At 36.3% G+C, this 21,785-nt stretch overlaps 1 protein-coding gene across 1 annotated transcript; it reads right to left on the bottom strand.

Annotated features, from left to right (window-relative positions):
- Positions 1-21,033: 21,033 nt before the first annotated feature.
- On the bottom strand, positions 21,034-21,486 carry LOC148761743 (uncharacterized). Its single transcript, XM_088808702.1, has one exon. It carries the CDS (start codon positions 21,484-21,486, stop codon positions 21,034-21,036), a length of 453 nt encoding a protein of 150 aa, XP_088664828.1.
- Between the last annotated feature and the right edge of the window lie 299 nt (positions 21,487-21,785).

The following is a 21,785-nucleotide window of genomic DNA, read 5'->3' as shown; positions in this document are numbered from 1 at the left end:
GCACCCGTTTTAAGAAAAAAAATTGGATAAAATCATTCAAAGGTTTTGTGCAAATACATTCACATTCCCAAAACCATTTTGAAATGCAAGTTCAGTCACGGTCTTATTGATTCTTTAATTGATTCTAACTTCGATTATTATTTCAAACAGACATGTGAGGTCTCGTTGGAACCTATCACACACACACAACATCACTACCAACCCAATTTGCATAAATACATTTCTAAAAGCTATATCTTAAATCAATCACTACTTGTTATTCCTAACTAGCTTCCAATTACCTTTTGATTAGCTATCTATTCTCTCTACTCTAGTAGCAGTAGAAATGAATAAACAAACCTCAACAATAAAACAACTCACAAATCCAATTACTAGCCATTATCAACAACCTAAAATCAATCCTCATTCATTACTCACCTTGTTCGATTTTTAGTGAATTCCTTCTCAATAATACTCAAGCCATATGGAAAATCCCTCTTTTTCTCTCTAAACTTCCAGCTAGTGAGAGGAAGTATAGAAGTAAGATTTTTCAAAGGTTTTAAAGTGAGAGAGTGAAAGAGCACAAAGGTTTTATGAAAAAGTGCATAAAAGCATAAAAATTAGAGTTAGAGAGAGAGAGTTATGGAAGTTGCAAAGCAAGCTTCCATGGAGGATAAAAGGAACATGAAAAGGGAGGAAGAAGAAGAAGGAGAAGCTGCTGAAAGTTGCTGGAGCTTAGATATTTATGCCTCAAGTTAATCTAAATTTCCACCAAAATTACCAAAATGCCCTTAACATAGTGGCTTTGTCTTCCTCCCATCCTTTGTGCAACCTTTTTGCTCTTTTGACACCAAAACACAGTCCATAATAGTCTAAAGGTACTCAGGGTTCATGAAACTTAAAAATTTAGACCCTAGATGCAAAATGACCATTTTGCCCTTACCATGGAACTTATCATTATTTTTATCTTCTTCATTTATTTTACCATCATAAACATCATTCATTCATTCGTTAGGCCTATTTAGACCTTAATAGCATCAAAAACTCACTTGTAAAAGCTCACCAAGAGAAATTACGAAATTACCCTTGGTCCGCATGATCCTTTCTACTTCTAGTTATGTGTTTATGGAGATCGAGATTTCACAGGTTGACTTTTGAATTACCCTTTGAGCTCAACAATCAACCTCAATTGGCATCCGTAAACTTTATTAGCCACCGTATCAAAATACGAGGTATTACACCCAGAGTCATTTTGTTTGTAAATACGTACATGTGATGTAAAGAACTAAAATGCAAGCCTTAGAGCATATGTATATTTTGATTGGTAAGCCACCATAAGTGGCAATGGTTAACATTATTTGGGTTAATGTGAAATGCAGTTTTGATTGCTATAACATATTAATTAGGTTCTTATACATTAGAAGTATGAAAAATGACTTGAAGAATAGTTGATGGATTGATGAGTAAGATTATATAAGTAGGCTTGCAAAGGCTTGGTGGGCTATGCCCATTGGGTCCATGCACTGGTCACGGCTCAAAAATCAAGTCGTGACAACAGGTTCATTCAACACATAATCTAATGCAACTTCTCTTATTATTTATCTTATTTGGTGGTTTTCGTAACCTATAATCCAAGACTATGTACAAGTCTTTATTGAGATGCTTGCATAAATATCTAACTTAATAAGTTCACTGCATGTCTATAAGAATCAATTAAATTAAGTTCATTAAGCTAGTGTCCTAATTTGGCTATGTATGGCAATTGGTGTATGTATACTTGAATGACAAATTAGATCACCTAAGTAACGTAAACATACACTAGTCCAATCTAAAATCTCTCTATCGATTATCAATTAGATTCACAAATCAATTAATTGTTGATTAGGCAATTGAAGGCATTAAGAAAAAAATTGAATAAGCTAAACTAAATCCATTCATGATAAAAAAAACAGAAACTAATATTCAAACTACATTTTGAAATCCACCATAATCCTAGAAAAACAAATTAGTCCATGTTATTTAAAGGAAACATTTGCCAAATAAATTTAGCCATGAATTCAAACAAAGAAAATAAGTATAACACAAAAGAGAGAAATAAGACAATGTTGAAGCTTTGTTGATCTCGAATCTCTCTCAATTGCTTTTATTCTCTTGCTTGATTCTTTGCTCAAAATCTCCAGAAAAGCTGCTACCATTCTCCTTCCTAAATGCTCAGAAAATGCTCCTCTAAATAGTTTTAAATAAACCTAATTTCCATATTCTCAAAAAAAACTTATTTTCGAAAAGCAATGCAGCATCGCTGTCATGCTTCCTTGATGTCATGGCTCCATTATGTTGTTAGTGGCTTGCGGTGCTTGGACCTTGGGCAAATGTATGATGCACTCCATTTGTCTAGTGTCATGGTCATGCTTTACCCAGCATTGCAGCCTTAACTCCCTTAGCACTACAACCTAGAGTAACTCAAGGCCACAACCTTCAATCGACATACCACCTTGTGGAGAACTACAACTGTCTAGTGTATTTCAATGTGATTTTTACCTTGATCTAATATGAATTAGGCAAAGTGGTAAACATGAAAAATGTAGCCCCTTCTCTTAGCTTTCCCAATTGATCAAGAATCACATCAATTGAACTACTATAGCTCATGTTATCCTTAAAATACTGTTGTACATATGAATAAAGCCTTCACCATATGTATGTGATTTTAACTCAAGTAAGCCTTTCTTATCAAATATCCTACAAAAGCCATGAGAGAAATCAACAATAACTATTCTTAGATAAATTAAAGCAAGATAAAGTAAAATTAAACCAAAATAAATTAAAGTAACTATCAACATATAATATAACTTAAATTAGAAAAACACTTAAAATGTTAAAATATGAACTTAGAATCTCTCAAATCTAAATACTTAAGCCCCAAAATGTTTCAGAATAACTCAATATAATAGAGTTATAGCCTCCCAAGCTTAAGACTTTGCTAGTCCTTGAGCAAACATGAAATAAAATGAGATAACGCAAATGAAGAAAAACTTTTAACTAGAAATGAATTGCACCAACTCATTAATCACCTTTAATATCCTTAAAAGTTAATCCATATTCTCAACTCTAAGAAACACACAAATATTATTCAAGTTCATGTTGTAATCCTAGTGCAAGCTTATTGTCAAATGGATTTTCATGTATGTGTGTGCAAACTTTCCACCTAGAACATTATACAATTCAGATAAGTTTATGTTTGTGTAAAAGTCAAATTAATAATTGAGTTCCATAAGTTTGCTTTTCATCTCTCTCTCCACTAATGGAGACTAACACTAAGTTAAGGATCAATAAGACTTGAATGAGCCTGTAATGTATGGCTAAGGTCAAGGTCTGATAGAATAGTGTGTAACTCAAATCAACTTAAGCACTCTGTCAATCTAGGACCTATTAAGAGTTTTATTTTCCTTCACCTAATAAACCTTTTTTTTCTTTTTTTTATTCAACACTTCAATATTTTTCTTTTTCTCAATTTCACACCCTTAAACTTATTCATTGTATTGGGTAGTGAAATGAATATAAACATACTTTTGAACATTTCATCATTTTTCATCTTTACTACCTTTTTCATTATTTGGCTCCTAATACTTCCTAAATTTACTTATGCAATTAGGAATGAGGAATGAAAAATTGGAATTATTTATTTAAGGGCATAAGCTAAAAAATAAGTGTTCAAACAAAGAAAGGTTTCATTAGGTTTAAATGGGGCAACTAAAGATAAATTATGTAAAAGAAAGCTAAAAACCCCAATCGGTCCAAATATGGCCAAATCATCTTCTTAACTAAGTATAGCCTAGGATTTTGAATCGCGAGATACTCAAACAAATTCTAGAACCCAATACATAATTCAAAAATTCACATTCACATAGACTTTCTCTAAATATGCATAATGAATCTAGGCAAAAGATATGGTGCTCAAATTGTAGAAATTTCATCCTAACAATAAAACTTAGTATAAAAATTTACATAACACTCGAACAATATTCGCATGCATCAAAGAATCAAAATAGAATATAACTAAATTCTCATCATTGGATAGGTAAATTAAAAGAAATTGGCACAATTAAATCTAGTTCAAGTTTTTAAAACAAGCATAAAGTTAAAAAAATTAACGAAAATAAAATAACCTAAAAATATCACAACTAATAACAATAAAACCTTCCCCCAAAACTTAAATTGCACATTGTCCTCGATGTGAAAAGCTAAAAAGAATAAGAAAAATAACTCCCTTATCAATAGTGGTAGTGCATTGAAAACTCTAAGTTTCTTTTTCCTTGTCTTCATGCTTTCCAAACCTGCATACTCAACAAACAAGCTAGGGATATGTTATAACTACTTATTTAAATAGAAAAATAAAAACTAACTAAAATAACAACTAATTTGAAAAATTATAGTTTGGGTTGCCTCCCAATAAGCGTCTTTATAGTCACTAGCTTAATTATGATACCCTTTTTTTGTCTTCTTCATCACGGTAATAATGCTCGAATCTTTCTTTCATTACTTTGAATGCTTTTGTGAGCATACTAAAAATCTCAATATAGCTAGAAGGTAAAACTTTTACCACTTTAAAGGTTATCCACCAACATGGTTAAAGTTGCCTTGGTAAAAAATGGTTGTGTGAACTAGAAAGTACTATTTGTTGTCCAACCTCAAAATCAAGATCACTCGAAGGTGGTGAATTATGCTTGTCATAACATTGCTTAGTTTTCACATTTGATGGCAGTGGCTTTGACTCACGAGCTAATGTTGGCTTACTTATAGGTGGCGGAGTAGGAGTAGGAGTACCTTTATCTTCATTAATTAGGTATACTTTATAGCAATTATCTATGGTTGAAGTGTTGGTATATGCCTTTAAGCCAATTGGATTGGTCAAGGGGTATAGATTGTCATTTAATGCATACTTAATCACATAACTATATGTGATAAAGATTTTCCTTCATGTTAGTGCAATAATAAAGAGTTGTTAAGTACTAATTCGATGAAGCCCATGTGCTTAAAAAAAAATTGGATGAAGCCCATGGAACATAAAGGTCTTGTAAAAGAATTGTAAAGTTGTTACAATTATGAGATCACTATGCATCAAAGCCATGTTCCTACAATCGTTCGTGGTCATTGTATTGTCAAGACTGAGCATTGATAATGCTTATAGACTGGTACATGTTAAGCCTCTTTACTTGGAAAGTAAGCAATCGATCTCATAGATTGAAGTATAAGAGAAACTTAAGGATAACATGTGGGTGCTTGTTAAAGAACAAGTTCACTGAACATGACCTACTATGAAAACTCTATTTGGTATTTCACTCAAGTGTCTATGGAATATGTTCTCATGTGATAATTGTGCAACTAGTCCTCAAACTTGAGATATTGAGTCATCTTGTGTAGGGAATGACATACTTTGATTTAACCCCTATGAGTTTGGAGGAGACTAAATGCCTGAGCAAGGTGTTTTCGGATATGCCATGAAGCATGCAAAGGTGAATGAGTTTTCAAAAGAGGATTCATCACCCCAATTGATATGAAAGGATGTATCTCACTTGTTCTCAATTCTTGATAAACCTGTATAAAGTCTTTGGTCAAAGTAGGATGAATTTGAGGAAAGTTAGTTTCCTAAATTCATAAGGTTAGTCTTGAATTATGAGAACTAATATAGAATGTGATAGGTAGACACAGACCAATGCTTAATGACATATTTGGGATGTTTAATGAAAGGACTGTATTGCACTGAGAGGCTTATCATTGAAGGACTTTGTCAAATTCTTTAATTGACTCTCCAACATTTGGTTGGTCATGATCTATTGCTATAGGCCACTCATGATCTATAAATATAAATCAATTTTCAAATTGAAAGTTGATTAGGATTTATATTTATTGCCAACATGTTATAAGCTTAATCAATCAGACACATTAAGTGACATGATTGGGATTAAATAAGGATAATAAATTAAGTTGGACTTAATTAGAATAGACCAAAATAAAGTGGAAAATTAATTAAGTTTACAAGGACTTAATTGAATTAAAATATAACTATTGTATCTAGAGTTACAACTTAGTTTGGCTATATAAATATGTTATGTTAGCTAGCTAAAACTCTAAGCCTCTAGCTACTTCTTAGGCATTTCATAAAAATAAGGAAAGAAAAAATAGTTTTCTTTGTCTAACAGAAATAAGATTCGATAAGAATTTTTTGTCTTTTTATTTTAAAAACAAAACTTGATAGAATAAGTAAAATTCTACCTTTGAAAATGTCTTATTTGGTCACTATGTGGACTACTGTTAGAGGCCTAACACTTGGGTGTCTGAAGATTTTACAAATCTTAAAGGTGAAGAAGCAAAGATTTTGATTTCAGATTGATTTGTTTTCTTTTTGCGTTACTTGCTTCATCACAAGCCTTTTGGATTTAATTATCTCCTAATTTCGATATCTAGAGCAAAGTATATAATACTTAAACTTGTAAATGTTTATAATTAATTTAAAAATTACATGAAAAACACAATCATTGATCTTAAGAGATTTGATAGTTTCTTTAATTAAATGCTTATTCTATTTTTCTATTGTGTTATATTTTTAATTTCTTAATTATTTTCATGCTTTAGCATGAGGTCGAATCCCAACATGAAGGATTTTTAGTTGTATTGAAAATAGTAAAGTCAACTACCTCCTCCCCAACTCTGAAAGGTATTTTACCTTCTTTTACATCGATGAGTGCGCTTGTAGTGGCCAAGAATGGACGTCTTAGTATAATCATAACCTTTTGATCCTTTTTAATCTCGAGTATAAGGAAGTCCACTAGAATGTATAATTTCCCCACCTTAATCAAGACATCCTTTATAATCCTAAAGGATTTCCTTATTGTCCTATCTATTAACTACAATTTGAATATAGTAGGTTGAATCTCCTTCAATCCCAGCCTCCTAGCAACAAACACAGGAATAATTGAGACATCAACACCTAAATCACACAAAGCTTTAAAAAAATTAGCATTAGCAATGGAGAAAGTGATAGAAAACCTTCCTAGGTTTTTAAGCTTTGGTGGAAGCTTGTTCTAGATTAACGCATTGCACTCCTTAGTGAGTGTAACCGTCTTGAAATCTTCTAATTTCCTCTTCTTCATCACATTGTCCTTCAAAAACTTCACATATGATGGCATTTGCTCCAAAGCTTACGAGAAAAGGATATTGATGTGAAGCTTTTTGAATACCTCAAAAAACTTTTGGAAGTGCCTATCAAGTTTTTGTTTCTAAAGGCATTGAGGAAATGTGTGAGACCTTGACCTTTATAGACTCGTAGATAGAAATATACGCGATATCCCTAATCAGGGGTAATTTTGTCATTTTCTCAATAAGCCCATAAAAGTAAGTTTTAAACAATATTATGGCTTAAGTAGGCCTAAAGCATAAATGAATGATGAAAATAAGGGTGAAATGACAAGGAAATAAAAATTTTGATGATTTTCATGTTCTAGACGTAAAATGGTAATTTTGTCACTCGAGGATAAAATGGGAATTTTTAGAATTTTACACCACCTGACACTTATCATGACCATGGATTTCAGCCATTAACATTTTACATTGTTGATAATTGAAACATTTTATGTGGTGGAGAGAGATTACTTAATGGATAAGTATTACACATGGACTAATGGAAACATGCCATGTGTCAAGCTTAGATTATGCTAGAATTTCCTTGTAAAATCTATTTAAAACTCTCTTAGTCTCACCCATATGGCTGGCCAAAGCATGAAGTGAAGAAGAAAGGAAAGAACACAAACCCTAGGTGGGAAAGTTGAAGAAAAAGTGTGGGATTTCAAGGATTAAGCTAATTTGTGAAGGGGCATTTTTTTAATTTCCAAGGGAGTGGATAAGCTTGGGCCATAAATATCCTCTCGTTCTAGCAACTTCTTGGGATTTCCAGTAGCTTCTTCTTCTTGTTCTCTTCCCTCTCACGTTTCTTCAATTCTTCCATGGAAACTTGATGTGAAGCTTTCATAACTTTCTCTCTCTAGCTCTAATTTTCATACCCTGGTGCTCTTTTGACTAGAACCCTTGTATTCTTCCACTCTCTCATTTTAAAACCCTTGAAAATGATGAAAATCTTGTTTTCATACTCTTTCACTAGGTAGGTGTTTTAAACAGAGAAAGAGGAAGCTTTCTTAATAGCTTGAGAGCTTTTGGAAATAAGTTCAAAGTTAGAAAGCTATCAAGGTGAGTAGTAAACTAGTATTGGGTTTTAAGTATTGAGAATGACTAGACATTTGATATGTGAATATTTTGTAGTTAAGATTGTTAATTCACTTTGGAGTGATAGGAAAGTGAAAATGGATGGCCATTTAAATGGCAACTGAAAGCTAGCTAAAACATAGCTTTTAAGGTTTATAGTATGTAAATTGACATTATGGAAATGTTAATTTGATGGTAGGTGCTAATGAAGCCCCATCACCCCAATTAGATCATTAAGGGAATTAAGAGTCGGCTAGAGGCTCAACAAATACCGGTGAGTGGACTTGCATTTCAAACTTGTTTTGGGGAATATGAAAGATTCTATCCAACTTGTCTTAGAAAATGTACCTTGGGAACAAGCTTTTAGTAAAATGATTTTATATTGTGAAAATGTGCTATACAATGGTTTATGTGTTATCACAATATGATAAAATGCATGATATGCATTGGATGTTTCTTTGCATGTTGATGTGGACCCGGCTATGTGCGAGTGGGAGTGCACATAAGCCATTGCTGACCCGGCTATGTGCGAGTAGGAGTGCACATAAGCCGTTGCATAGAAGATGATGATGATGGGAGTGTGTATATGATGATGGATATATATATATATATATATATATGGTATATGGTTGTAAATGCAAATATGTGAGCATTTGATTTGTTGAAATTTGAGGAGTTTACATGTGTTACTTGTTGCTATTGTTATTTTAGCAGGATGGCTTGTTTTAAAGGAAAATGAGACTTTTTCCTTGATGTTCTGACTCTCGCTGCAGCGAGAAACTCTCGGGTTTGAGGGCCTTCACCAGACCTGGTTCTCGTTGCAGTGAGAATGAAGTTCGCTGCAGCGAGAAACTTTCTATCCATTCTGGCTAACTTGTGGGTTTTGCTATATTTTCTAATTCTTTGGTACCATAGTTAAGTATGAATCTATTAAGTGATTTACTCATTAGGGGTTTACATGAGGGGTTCTACTAAGATCTAGAACAAATTGCATTGTTTTGAGAAAATGAGTGGATCATGATTTCGATAAACATTCCTTATGGTATGCTTGTTTCCGTCTTGTTCACTCACTGAGTTTATGCTCACTGCTTTCAACTTCATGTTTTCAGATTAAGAGACAGTCGGTAACTAGGACGAGGTGTCCTCGTGGGCTTGTATCCATTTTTTGGTAGGTGTCTAGGCATTCAGTAGCTGTACATTCATTTGAGTCTCTCCGCTAGACATCGAGTCTCCTTTTGTTGTGTATAGATGAACCTAATGTGAATTATTAAGATAAATGTGTAGATAGTGTATGTACACTTGTTTGGTATGCCAGTATGAAGTGGCAATGCTTAATATTATTTTGATTCTAAGTTATGATATATGACTTAGTAGTTTATGATGGAATAATGAACATGTCAGATTAATAGGCTTGCTTGGGCTTAGTGGACTACGTCAATTGGGTCCTTGCGCCGGTCATGACCTGGAATTTGGGTCGTGACAAATTGTTGATAGTGGTAAGCTTGCCTTTGCTTCCTTCTCTTGGTTTTGGTGATCAATTGTCTCAATCACTAATTCATTCTCAAAACACTTATCTTGAAGTTTGGCTTTTGTAACACTATTCTCACCTCTTTTTCGCTCCTTAGGGTGATTGATATAACTTGTTCCTTACCTTCTCTCCTAAAATTCACTTCAGTATCACTAGGTAAGGTCCCTTAAGCTCTGTTGGTAGATAAGTTGGCAAGTTGACCAACCTGAATCTTGAGGTTTCATAGTGATGCTGTTTGACTTTGGATGATGCTATTAGTCTATGTCATGTATTGACTTAACAAATCCTCCATAGTTGGCTTCTTTTCTAATATAAGCACTCTTGCTTGCTTTTGGAATCTCGAAGGTGCATTTTAAAGTTGAGGATGATCCTTGATTATTGGCCAAAGAGAAGTTTGGATGGTTTCCCCACCCTAGATTGTAAGTGTTAGAGTAAGGGCTATTCTACTCTCTATTCCCCACAAATTTCATTATTTTTATCAAACTTGGACATTAATGGCTTGCATGATGATCTGCATAATATTCGAAAGCTACAAAAAGACTTTGAATGGAGTTAATATCAAAAGATTCTAGTGTCTTGGTTAGAGTTGCTGCCTGCTCAGATAATGCCGAAAAAGCATCTACATCATGAATTCCAATCATTCTCCTATGCATTTATCACTCGGTTGGCCACTGGTAGTTATTTGTAGCCATCTCGTCCAACAAATCATATGCCTCACCAATTGATTTAGCCATTAAAACTCTTCATGCAACAACATCAATGGTAATCCAAACATGACCACTCAAACGATTGTAAAATGTCTATAGTTGAAGCCACTTTGGAAGACCATTGTCACGACCCAAATTACGGGCCATGAGCGGCACATGGACCCAATGAGCATAGCCACTAAGTCCAAGCAAGCTTATTTATATAACCTGTTCATCAATCTATTGAGTATTCCTAAAGTCACATTTCATGATCCCAACTATAAGTACTTGAATGATATTCTACCATGATCAAATATTCGCATGTATATATATATATTACCCCAAAATGGTGCTAACCATCACCAACTCATAATGGCGTTACCATTCAAAGTATATATATATATATTGTCAAAGACAAGTATCTTAAAAATTTACATTTCCTTTACGTATATATAGCACTCGACTTCCAGTAAAGCGACCTTGATGAAGGTACAGCTATTGAATGCCAAGATACCTACCAAAGAGACGAGCCCACATGGACACCTTGACCTAGGTTCCAACTGCCTTCTGATCTGAAAACATGAAGTTAAAAACTGTGAGTATGAACTCAGTGAGTGAACATACGAAGAAAACAATCAATTAATAAGAAAAATTTAAAAATCATGATGCACTTGTTTTGAAAACAATGCAATTTAGTTTAATTTCTTCTCTAAACCCCTTGTTTCGAACATTGGTAAATAAACTCTTAGTGTTGCAAAGACCCATGCTCAATCATGAAGATAAAAGAGTGAAGAAAAATTATATCAAAAACCGACCAAGGTAGCAACGTGACAGCACGTTTCTCGCTATAGCGAAAGGCATTCTCGGTTTGCGTATGTTTTTGTTTTTCAAGTATATCTCCCACTACAGATGTCCAATTGACATGATTGTTAGATCATTAGAAAGCTAAGAGGCAGGGATATGACTTTAATGTTTACCACTTTGCCTAGTTCTGACAAGAAAGTGGTCAAAATTGCTGTCAAAGTGACAGCACAGCACCACCACCTGAGAGTTTCTGGCTACAGCGAGAATCCATTCTCGCTGTAGCCAAATTCCTTGCTGCAACCAAATTCCTTCCTGCAATCAACATCAAGAAAGTGGTCAAAATTGCTGTCAAAGTGACAGCACAGCACCACCACCTGAGAGTTTCTGGCTACAGCGAGAATCCATTCTCGCTGTAGCCAAATTCCTTGCTGCAACCAAATTCCTTCCTGCAATCAACATCAATTTGAAAATACTTAACAACTTTCATTGTTCAACATGCAAGATGCCACATACATTACAATCATGTACTATATTCATAAACTTTCCACTGCGCATGTATATATATATATATATATATATATATAAACATGAATACCACCACCTCTTTCAGCCAACATGCACTCCCCACACGCACATCATTACCGGCATGTGCACTGCCCACTCCGTACATGCACAGTTGTAAGTGTCACAACATCATCATTCGATCGACATATGCACTGCCCACTCCGCACATGCACGGTTACATCGATTACACAAAATTACTTAGCAATACATATCATATATTTTTATATACATATCAGCATCATATAAAGGTACAGAGATTCATCACAATCATGTTCCACATCACCAAAAACATTTCACTAAAGGCTTGTTCCCATGCATTTTATAGAAAAACAATTAAAATGTCTTAATCAACCACATGTGCCTTAATTCAAAAACATTTTGTGCAAGTTCACTCACCAGTATTTGTTGAATCTTTACTCGATTCCAACCTCCACTAATGGTCCAAATGGAATTGTGGGGCCTCGTTGGGACCTATCATCACAACAACATCACACCCAACCCGATTTGCATAATTATATTTCTAAAAGCTATCCACTAAATCATGTTCTGCTAGTTGCTTTTAACTAGCTTCCATCTACCATTAAGTGACTATATATTTTCACTATTCTAGTCACACTACAATGAATAACCCACCTCAACTACAAAACACTCACTGATCTAGTCACACTACAATGAATAACCCACCTCAACTACAAAACACTCACTGATCTAGCCACTAGCCAATCTCAACAACTTAAAAAAAATCAACTCAACTTCACTACTCACCTTGGTAGCTTTATAATTAAATTTCTTTTCCAAAAGCTTTCAAACTATCATGAAAATCTCACTTTTATGGTGAAAAAGTGGAAGGTTTTTGAGGGTCTTTTATGGTGAAAAAGTAGAAGAGCACAAAGAACTTTAAGAAATGGTGCACAAAAACATGAAAAATCAGGGTTAACTCAAGGAAATATTTGCAAATTCGAGGCAACCTTCCATGGGGGGCTGAGAGAACATGGGAGAGGAAGGAGAAGAAAAAGAAGTGCTAGAAATTTGAAGAACATCCTAGAAACTTAGATTTTGATGGCTTAAGTTTATCCATTTCTAGCAAAATTACCAAAATACCCTTAACTATGTCATTTTGTTTTTTCCATTACTTTTATGCAATCGTTTTACTTCTTTAACACTAAGACAAGGTCCATAAGGGTCTAGAAATACTCGGGTTCATGAAAACTTGAAAATTTCATCCTGAGATGTAAAGTGATCGTTTTACCCCTACCATGAAAATTATCGATATTTCTATCTTCTTCATTATCTTATCCTCATCCATTCATTCCTTAGGCCTACTTGGACCTTAATAACATTAGAAAACAAATTTCAAGGGCTGACCAGAAGAAATGACAAAATTACCTTTAGTTTGTGTTATCGCGTCTACTGCTAGTTACGGGTCAATAAGGGTCAAGGTCTCAGATTCTCCCCCACTAAAAGAAATTCAGTCCTCAAATTTAGATATGGTATAAGATAGCGTACCTCTAAGTATTAAAGAGGTGCGGATACTTTGTCCGTATCTCCTCCTCGGTTTCCCACGTTACCTCCTTGCTGGTGTGGTTTCGTCATAACACCTTTACTGAGGCCACATCTTTTGAACGGAGCTTTTTGACTTTCCAATTCAAGATGGCTACCGGTTGCTCCTCATAGGTCAAATCATCTTTCAGCTGGATATTTTCATACTGTATTACATGCGATGGATCCGGATTATACTTCCTAAACATTGACACATGAAATACGAGGTGAATATTCGAGAGGTTTGGCGGTAATGCCAAACGATATGCTACTGCTCTAGCCCTTTCTAAGATCTCGAAAGGTCTTATATACCGAGGACTTAATTTTCCTTTCTTGCCAAATGTCATTACCCTTTTTGTTGGTGAGACCTTAAAAAATACGTGATCTCCCACTTAAAACTCCAAGTCCCTCCGTCTGTTATCAACATAGGACTTTTGTCTACTTTGTGCTCTTAACATCCTCAGATGGATCATGCGTATTTTCTCGGTGGTGTCCTGCACCAACTCAGGCCCCAAGAGTTTCCTCTCTCCTACCTCTAACCATCCAATGGGTGACCTGCACCTCCGTTCATATAATGCTTCAAATGGTGCAATTCGGATGCTAGCTTGAAAACTGTTATTATAGGCAAACTCCACTAAGGGTAGATATCGATCCCACCTGACCCCAAGGTCTAGTACACAGGCCCTCAACATATCTTCCAATGTTTGTATTGTCCGTTCAGATTAGGCATCGGTTTGTGGGTGGAAAGCCATGCTAAAATCCAACTTAGTGCCCAAAGTTTCCTGTAACTTTCCCTAGAACCTACTAGTAAACTACACTCCTCTATCAGATACTATAGAAATAGGGATACCATGCAGTCGTACTATATACCATGCAGTCGTACTATCTCATCTACATAAACTCGAGCATATTGGGCAACACTGTAAGTAGTCTTGACCAGAAAAAAATGAGCTGATTTCGTTAACCGATTTACTACATACCAAATTAAGTCGTAGCCCCCATTAGTTCGAGGCAAACCCATTACAAAGTCCATGGCAATATTCTCCCACTTCTGCTCGGGCACTAGTAATTGCTGCAGTAGCCTTGCAGGCTTTTGATGCTCGACTTTAACCTGCTGACAAACCACGCACTTAGAGATGAACTTAGCTACATCTTTCTTAAGTCTTTCCCACCAATATACCTCATTCAAATCTTGATACATCTTTGTAGCCCCTATATGTACCACATAGGCTGCCATGTGTGCCTCCTCTAATATTTCTTTCCTTAATCCACACTAGCGGACGCATAAAGTCTAGTTCCATACCTCAATACTCCATCTGTGCCTTTAGTAAACATTTTTCCTTTCCTTCTTTGAGGATCCTCTAAGGCCTTAGTTATGAACTCATCTTTACTTTATGTTTTTTTAATCGGGTCCATTAAGATAGGCCTCACTTTAAAATGGGCTAGCAATGCATTTGTCTCCAAAACTTCCAAATGCACACCCATGTCTCCCAATCTATGCATCTCCCTAATCAAGGATCTTCTATCTGCATAGATATGTGCCAGGCTTTCCATCAATTTTTGACTCAAGGCATTTGCCATTACATTTACCTTGCCGGGATGGTAGAGCATAGTACAATCATAATCCTTTAGCAACTCCATCCACATATATTGCCGCAAATTAAGATCCCTCTACTAAAATATATACTTCAGGCTTTTGTGGTCCGTATATATCTCACAAGTCTCACCATACAAATAATGTCTCCAAATCTTTAAGGCAAACACGATTGTTGCCATGTCCAAATCGTGTGTGGGGTAATTCTGCTCATGCCTTTTAAGTTGCCTTGATGCATACGCAATCACCTTCCCATGCTGCATTAATACAAACCCTAAACTAACCCGCGATGCGTCACAAAATACCGTGTAACCCCTTGTGCCTTGCGGTAGGCTTAATACTAGAGCTGTGGTGAGACATGCCTTAAGCTTCTCAAAATTCGTGTCCTTGCGTGTCAGCTTAGTCAGAGGGGCGACTATTTTGGAGAAGTCCTTTACATAAAGACGATAATAGCCAGCCAAACCCAAAAAGCTTCTAATCTCCGTAACTGATGTTTGCCTTGGCCACTTTTCCACTGCCTTGACTTTCTTTGGATCGACTTGTATCCCATCTTTGGATACCACATGTCCCAAGAATGCAACGCTTTCAAACCAGAACTCACACTTAGAGAACTTGGCATACAATCGATGTTCTCTCAAAGTTTGGAGCACTATCCTAAGATACTGCTCGTGCTCCTCTCGGCTCTTCGAGTAGATCAAGATGTCATCAATAAATACCACCATGAACTTGTCCAAATAGGGCTTGAACACTCGGTTCATCAAATCCATAAAGGCCATAGGGGCGTTCGTAAGCCCAAACGTCATCACAAAAAACTCATAGTGCTCATATCTTGTTCGAAATGTAGTCTTGGGTATACCTTCATTCTGGATCATCAATTGATGGTACCCAGATCCCAAATTTATCTTAAAGAAACATTGTGCGCGTTGTAGTTGATCAAATAAATCATCTATTCTTGGAAAGGGGTACTTATTCTTCACCATCACTTTATTAAGCTATCGGTAGTCAATGCACAGTCTAAGCGACCCATCTTTCTCTTTACAAATAGCACCAGTGCTCCCCATGGTGAGATGCTAGGTCGGATGAAACCTTTATCCAATAAATCTTCTAACTGACCCTTAAGCTCTTTAAGCTCCGTAGGTGCCATTCTATATAGGGATATAGATATAGGTCTAGTGTCAAGAGTCAAATCTATGCAAAATTCAATCTCTCGCTCTAGAGGTAAACCTGGTAGTTCCTCAGGAAATACATCCTTCAACTTATTCACCACCGACACTTGGCTTATATCTCCAACCTTCGCTTGAGTAACCCTTACGACACCCAAGTAACCTAAACAACCCTATCTTAATAGCTTTCTAGTAGACATGGCTGATATCAAATTAGTTGGAGCATTACTCCTATCCCCCTGAATACTAAGTGGTGGCTCATCCGGGAAATCAAATCTAACCAATATATGGTAACAGTCCACACTTGTATGACAGGGTGATAACTAATCCATCCCAAAGATCACGTCAAAATCTAAGGTGTCTAACACCACCAAATTCACCAAAGTGTCCTTGTCCTTGACTAGAACTATGCAGGACTCATATTCCCATTCGACAACAAATACCTCCATTAAAGGAGTAGACACCATTAACTGTTCTTCTCTTCTAACACAATCCTTACCCAAACGAGATGCAAAGCATGGAGAAATAAAAGAATGGGTAGCACCAGGATCAAACAATACCCAAGCATTCATATTACAGATTGAGAGAATACCTAATACCACTGCATTGGATGTTTGAGCCTCTTGTCGTGTTAAAGCAAACACCCTTAGTTGACCCCTTCCAGCAGAACTCTAATGTCCAAACCCAGAAGGCTTGCCTTGAGAGGAAGTAGCAACACCTCTACCTCTTGATCCGCTTGCCTCCTAATCAGATGAGGTGGCTACTGAAGGAGCGGAGAAGTTGGCTGGCTGGAGCCGTGAGCAGAACCTTGTGATTGATGAGCCATGGGGCAATTCCACCTAATATGTCCAGATTGACCACACCCATAACAAACTCTCAGAGTACGAAAGCATCGCCCGCTATGTTGTCCCCCACAATTAGTGCAATGTTTGATAACTTGACTTCCCTATCTTGAATCTTGCTACCTTACAGCATTGAAAGTCCTCTGTCCCACCCCAATACTAACACCAGGTGAGTCACTTCCCTTTTGGGGCAATGGTGAGTCTCGTTGTGGACCCTGACGGTTAGAAGATGAAACACCACTGTTGAAATTTCTACGACCTTGATAACCCTCTATCTTGGCCCTTTTTACTCTATCCCTCACAGCCCTACTCTCATTGATCCTCATCTTAATACGCTGAGCACAATCCACTATTGTGGAGTAGGTTTTAAAATCTCGAGATGCCACAGCCCTAAACAATGGCTCCACTAGCCCATATACAAACCTCTGAATCTTCATCTCCTCAATGGAAAGTAGATAGGGTGCATACCAAGCCAACTGCGTAAATTTGATGTCGTATTCTGACACTGTCATACTTGAGGCCTGTACCAGAGTTTCAAACTCCCTAACTCTGGCATTACATACACTGAGTGGTAAAAATCAATCCAAGAAAGCTGTACTGAACTCAATCCAAGTCAACGGTGCTGCGTTTGTTGGTCTACCTTTACCTAAAGAGTTATACCACTCTTACGCCATGTCCTCTAATTAGAAGGCGGCTAGCTCGACTAATTGGACACTAGAACATCTTAAGGCTTTACAAATTTTCTCCATCTTATCTAAGAAAATTTGGGGTTTCTCCGACTCATCAGATCCTAAAAATGATGAGGCTTAAGCTTGAGAAAATCAGGAAGAGAAATCTTTAAATGACCCCTTTCAACCTCGTGATGCTAGAAATTGGCCTGTCTTTGGGAGCTAGGGGATTCTTGTACTGTAGGTCTCCCCTCCACTATCCTTTGTATATCATCCATACGAGTCGCCATCATCTTTACAACCCGGTCGACTCCTTGTAGCCCTACCACCAAATCCTCAATGGTAATACCCCCGGTTGGTTGTCTATCTGCATCACCTGAAAACTGTCCTTCCTCTTGCCTACTCACAAGCGTATCCACCCTCACTAGCCTAGTGGCCCTACCACGTCTACCTCAACCCCTAAAGGTGGATGCCCGTGGCCTATCTATCATCTCATTAGGGGCATCTTGCTCCCTCATCCATCTTGAGGTAGCTCGTGTCTTAAGCGACATTCTTACCTAGACTAGAGCAAATACCTATTATTAAACACATTTTCTATAATCATATATAAAGGAAAAGGTGGTTTCAAAGATAAGGAATCTATGAGGTACCTTGGTTATAAAATGTGTTGCGGTTCACACTTCACAACTGAAGTTCCCACATAAAGACCCGACACTCCGCTGTACCAACACAAAAAAGTCCTAAGACCTAGACAACCTAGGGCTCTGATACCAACATTGTCACGACCCAAATTTCTGGTCGTGATCGGCGTATGGACCCAATGAGCATAGCCACTAAGTTCAAGCAAGCCTATTTATATAACCTATTCATCAATCTATTGAGCATTCCCAAAGTCACATTTCGTGATCTCAACTGTAAGTACTTGAATGATATTCTACCATGATCAAATATTTGCATGTATATATATATATATATTACCCCAAAATGGTGCTAACCATCGCTAACTCATATTGGTGTTACCATTCCAAGTATATATATATATATATATATTGTCTCAGACAAGTATCTTAAAAATTTACATTTCGTTTCTCTATATATAGCATAAAGACACTTGACTTCCAATGGAGCGACCTTGGCAAAGGTACAGCTATTGAATGCTGAGATACCTACCAAAGAGACTAGTCCACATGGACACCTTGACCTAGGTTCCAACTACCTCCTGATCTGAAAACATGAAGTTGAAAACTGTGAGTATGAACTCAGTGAGTGAACATAGGAAGAGAACAAGCAATTGATAAGGAAAATTTAAAAATCATGATGCACTTGTTTTGAAAACAATGCAATTTAGTTTAATTTCTGCCATAAACCCCTTATTTCGAACATTGGTAAATAAACTCTTAGTGTTGCAAAGACCCATGCTCAATCATGAAGATAAAAGAGTGAAGAAAAATTATATAAAAAATCGAGCAAGGTAGCAACATGATAACACGTTTCTTGCTGCAGCAAAAGGCATTCTTGGTTTGCATATGTTTTGATTTTTTAAGTATACCTCCCACTACAGAAGTCCAATTGACATGCTTGTTAGGTCATTAGAAAGCTAAGAGGTAGGGATACGACTTTAATGTTTACTATTTTGCCTAGTTTTGAGAGGAAGGTGGTTAAAATCACTGTCAAAGTTACAGCACTGCCCCACCACCCAAGAGTTTCTGGCTGCAGCGAGAATTTATTTTCGCTGTAGCCAAATTCCTTGCTGCAATAAACATCATTTTGAATATACTTAACAACTTTCACTGTTCAACATGCAAGATTCCACATACTTTATAATCACGTACTATATTCATAAACTTTCTACTACGCTTGTATATATATATATATATAAACATGAATACCACCACCTCCCTCAGCCAACATGCACTCCCCACACGCACATCATTACCGGTATGTGCACTGCCCACTCCACACATGCACAATTGTAAGTGTCACAACATCATCATTTTACTGGCATATGCACTGCCCACTTCGCATATGCATGGTTGTAGTTGTCACAACATCGTCATTCAACCAGCATATGCACTGCCTAATCTGCACATGCACGGTTACATCAGTTACACAAAATTACTTAGCAATACATATCATACATTTTTATATACATATCAGCATCATATAAAGGTACTGAGATTCATCACAATCGTGTTGCACATCACCAAAAACATTTCACTAAAGGCTTGTTCCCATGCATTTTATAGAAAAACAATTAAAATGTCTCAATCAACCACATGTGCCTTAGTCCCAAAACATTTTGTGCAAATTCACTCACCAGTATTTGTTGAATCTTTACTCGACTCCAACCTCCACTAATGGTCCAAATGGAACTGTGGGGCCTCGTTGAGACCTATCATCTCAACAACATCACACCCAACCCGATTTGCATAATTATATTTCTAAAAGTTATCCACTAAATCATGTTTTGCTAGTTGTTTTTAACTAGCTTCCATCTACCATTAAGTGACTATATATTTTCACTATTCTAGTCACACTACAATGAATAACCCACCTCAACTACAAAACACTCACCGATCTAGCCACTAGTCATTCTCAAGAACTTAAAAAAATCAACTCAATTTCACTACTCACCTCGGTAGCTTTGTAATTGAATTTCTTTCCTAAAAGCTTTCAAACTATCATGAAAATCTCACTTTCTCTCTCTAGAACGTCCAACTGTGAGAGATTGTAATAAGGAAGCTTTTTTTAGGGTTTTTTATAGTGAAAAGTTGAAGAGCACAAAGAACTTTGAGAAAGGGTGCACAAAAACATGAAAAATCGTGGTTAACTCAAGGAAATATATGGAAATTCAAGGCAAGCTTCCATGGGGGGGGTGAGAGAATGTGGGAGAGGAAGGAGAAGAAGAAGAAGTGTTGGAAATTTGAAGAACATCCTAGAAACTTAGATTTTTATGGCTTAAGTTTATCCATTTCTAGCAAAATTACCAAAATGCCCTTAACTATGTCATTTTGTTTTTTCCATTGCTTTTATGCAATTTTTTTACTTCTTTAACACTGAGACAAGGTCCATACGGGTCTATAAATACTTGGGTTCATGAAAACTTAAAAATTTCAACTCGATATGTAAAAAGACCATTTTACCCCTATCATGAAAATTATCAGTATATCTATCTTCTTCATTATCTTATCCTCATCCATTCATTGCTTAGGCCTACTTGGACCTTAATAACATTAGAAAACAAAATTTAGGGGTTGATGAGGAGAAATGATGAAATTATTCTTAGTTCGTGTTATCACGTCTACTACTAGTTACAGGTCAATAAAGGTCAAGGTCTCACAACCATGATCAGGACAACGTCGAAGTAATTCTTTGCATTTTTCCCAAGACTCATACAATGGTTCAGAATCATGCTACGTGAATGATGTGATGTCATTCCTTATTTTTGATGTCTTTGTCGGAGGAAAGAACTTAGCAAGGAACTTTTGAGCAAGATTATCCCATGTTGTTAATGAGCTAGTACAGAGTGCCTTCAGCCATGCTTTAGCTATATCCCTCAATGAGAAAAGGAAAAGCCTTAAATGAATCGCATCATCTGTGACACCATTTTGTTTAAAAGTATCACATATCTCCAAAATGTTTGATATATGGCCATTTGGATCGTTATTTGGTAGACCCCCAAATTGGACTGAAATCTGAATTGTGGTGATGCTAGCCAGCTTGATCTCAAAATTATTGGCTTGAATAGCTGGCCTACGAATGCTTGATGAAATCCCTTGCACCAATGGAACAACATAATCCTTTAAGCAATGATTTTCAACAACTACTTGCTCTTGGATTTGTTGTTCATCTTGGTGATCAACCATTGCATTTATTTGAGCAAAACTTTGTTGATTTTCTCGTTGAAGTCTGTGGAATGTTCCCTTGATTTTTGGATCAAAAGGAACAATCGTGAACTTTTTGCTTTACTCATAAAATGACAAAATGAACCTACATAATAAAGAAATAAAGCTTAAATTAAGATGAACTTGTGGAATTTTAATATTAGCAAATAATAAAGAAAGCAAAATCCTCGACAACGGTGCTAAAAACTTGTTCTTTAATTTTCACACAAGTGCATGTTATCACAAACAAGTAATACAATGATAGCACTTGAGCGCTTGGC

This window comes from Theobroma cacao, chromosome 7 (genome assembly GCF_053813885.1).
Source record: "Theobroma cacao isolate CCN51 chromosome 7, ASM5381388v1, whole genome shotgun sequence".
NCBI lineage: Eukaryota > Viridiplantae > Streptophyta > Magnoliopsida > Malvales > Malvaceae > Theobroma > Theobroma cacao.
The sequence above is the reverse complement of the archived record's forward strand: the minus strand, read 5'-3'. Positions and strand labels throughout refer to the sequence as shown.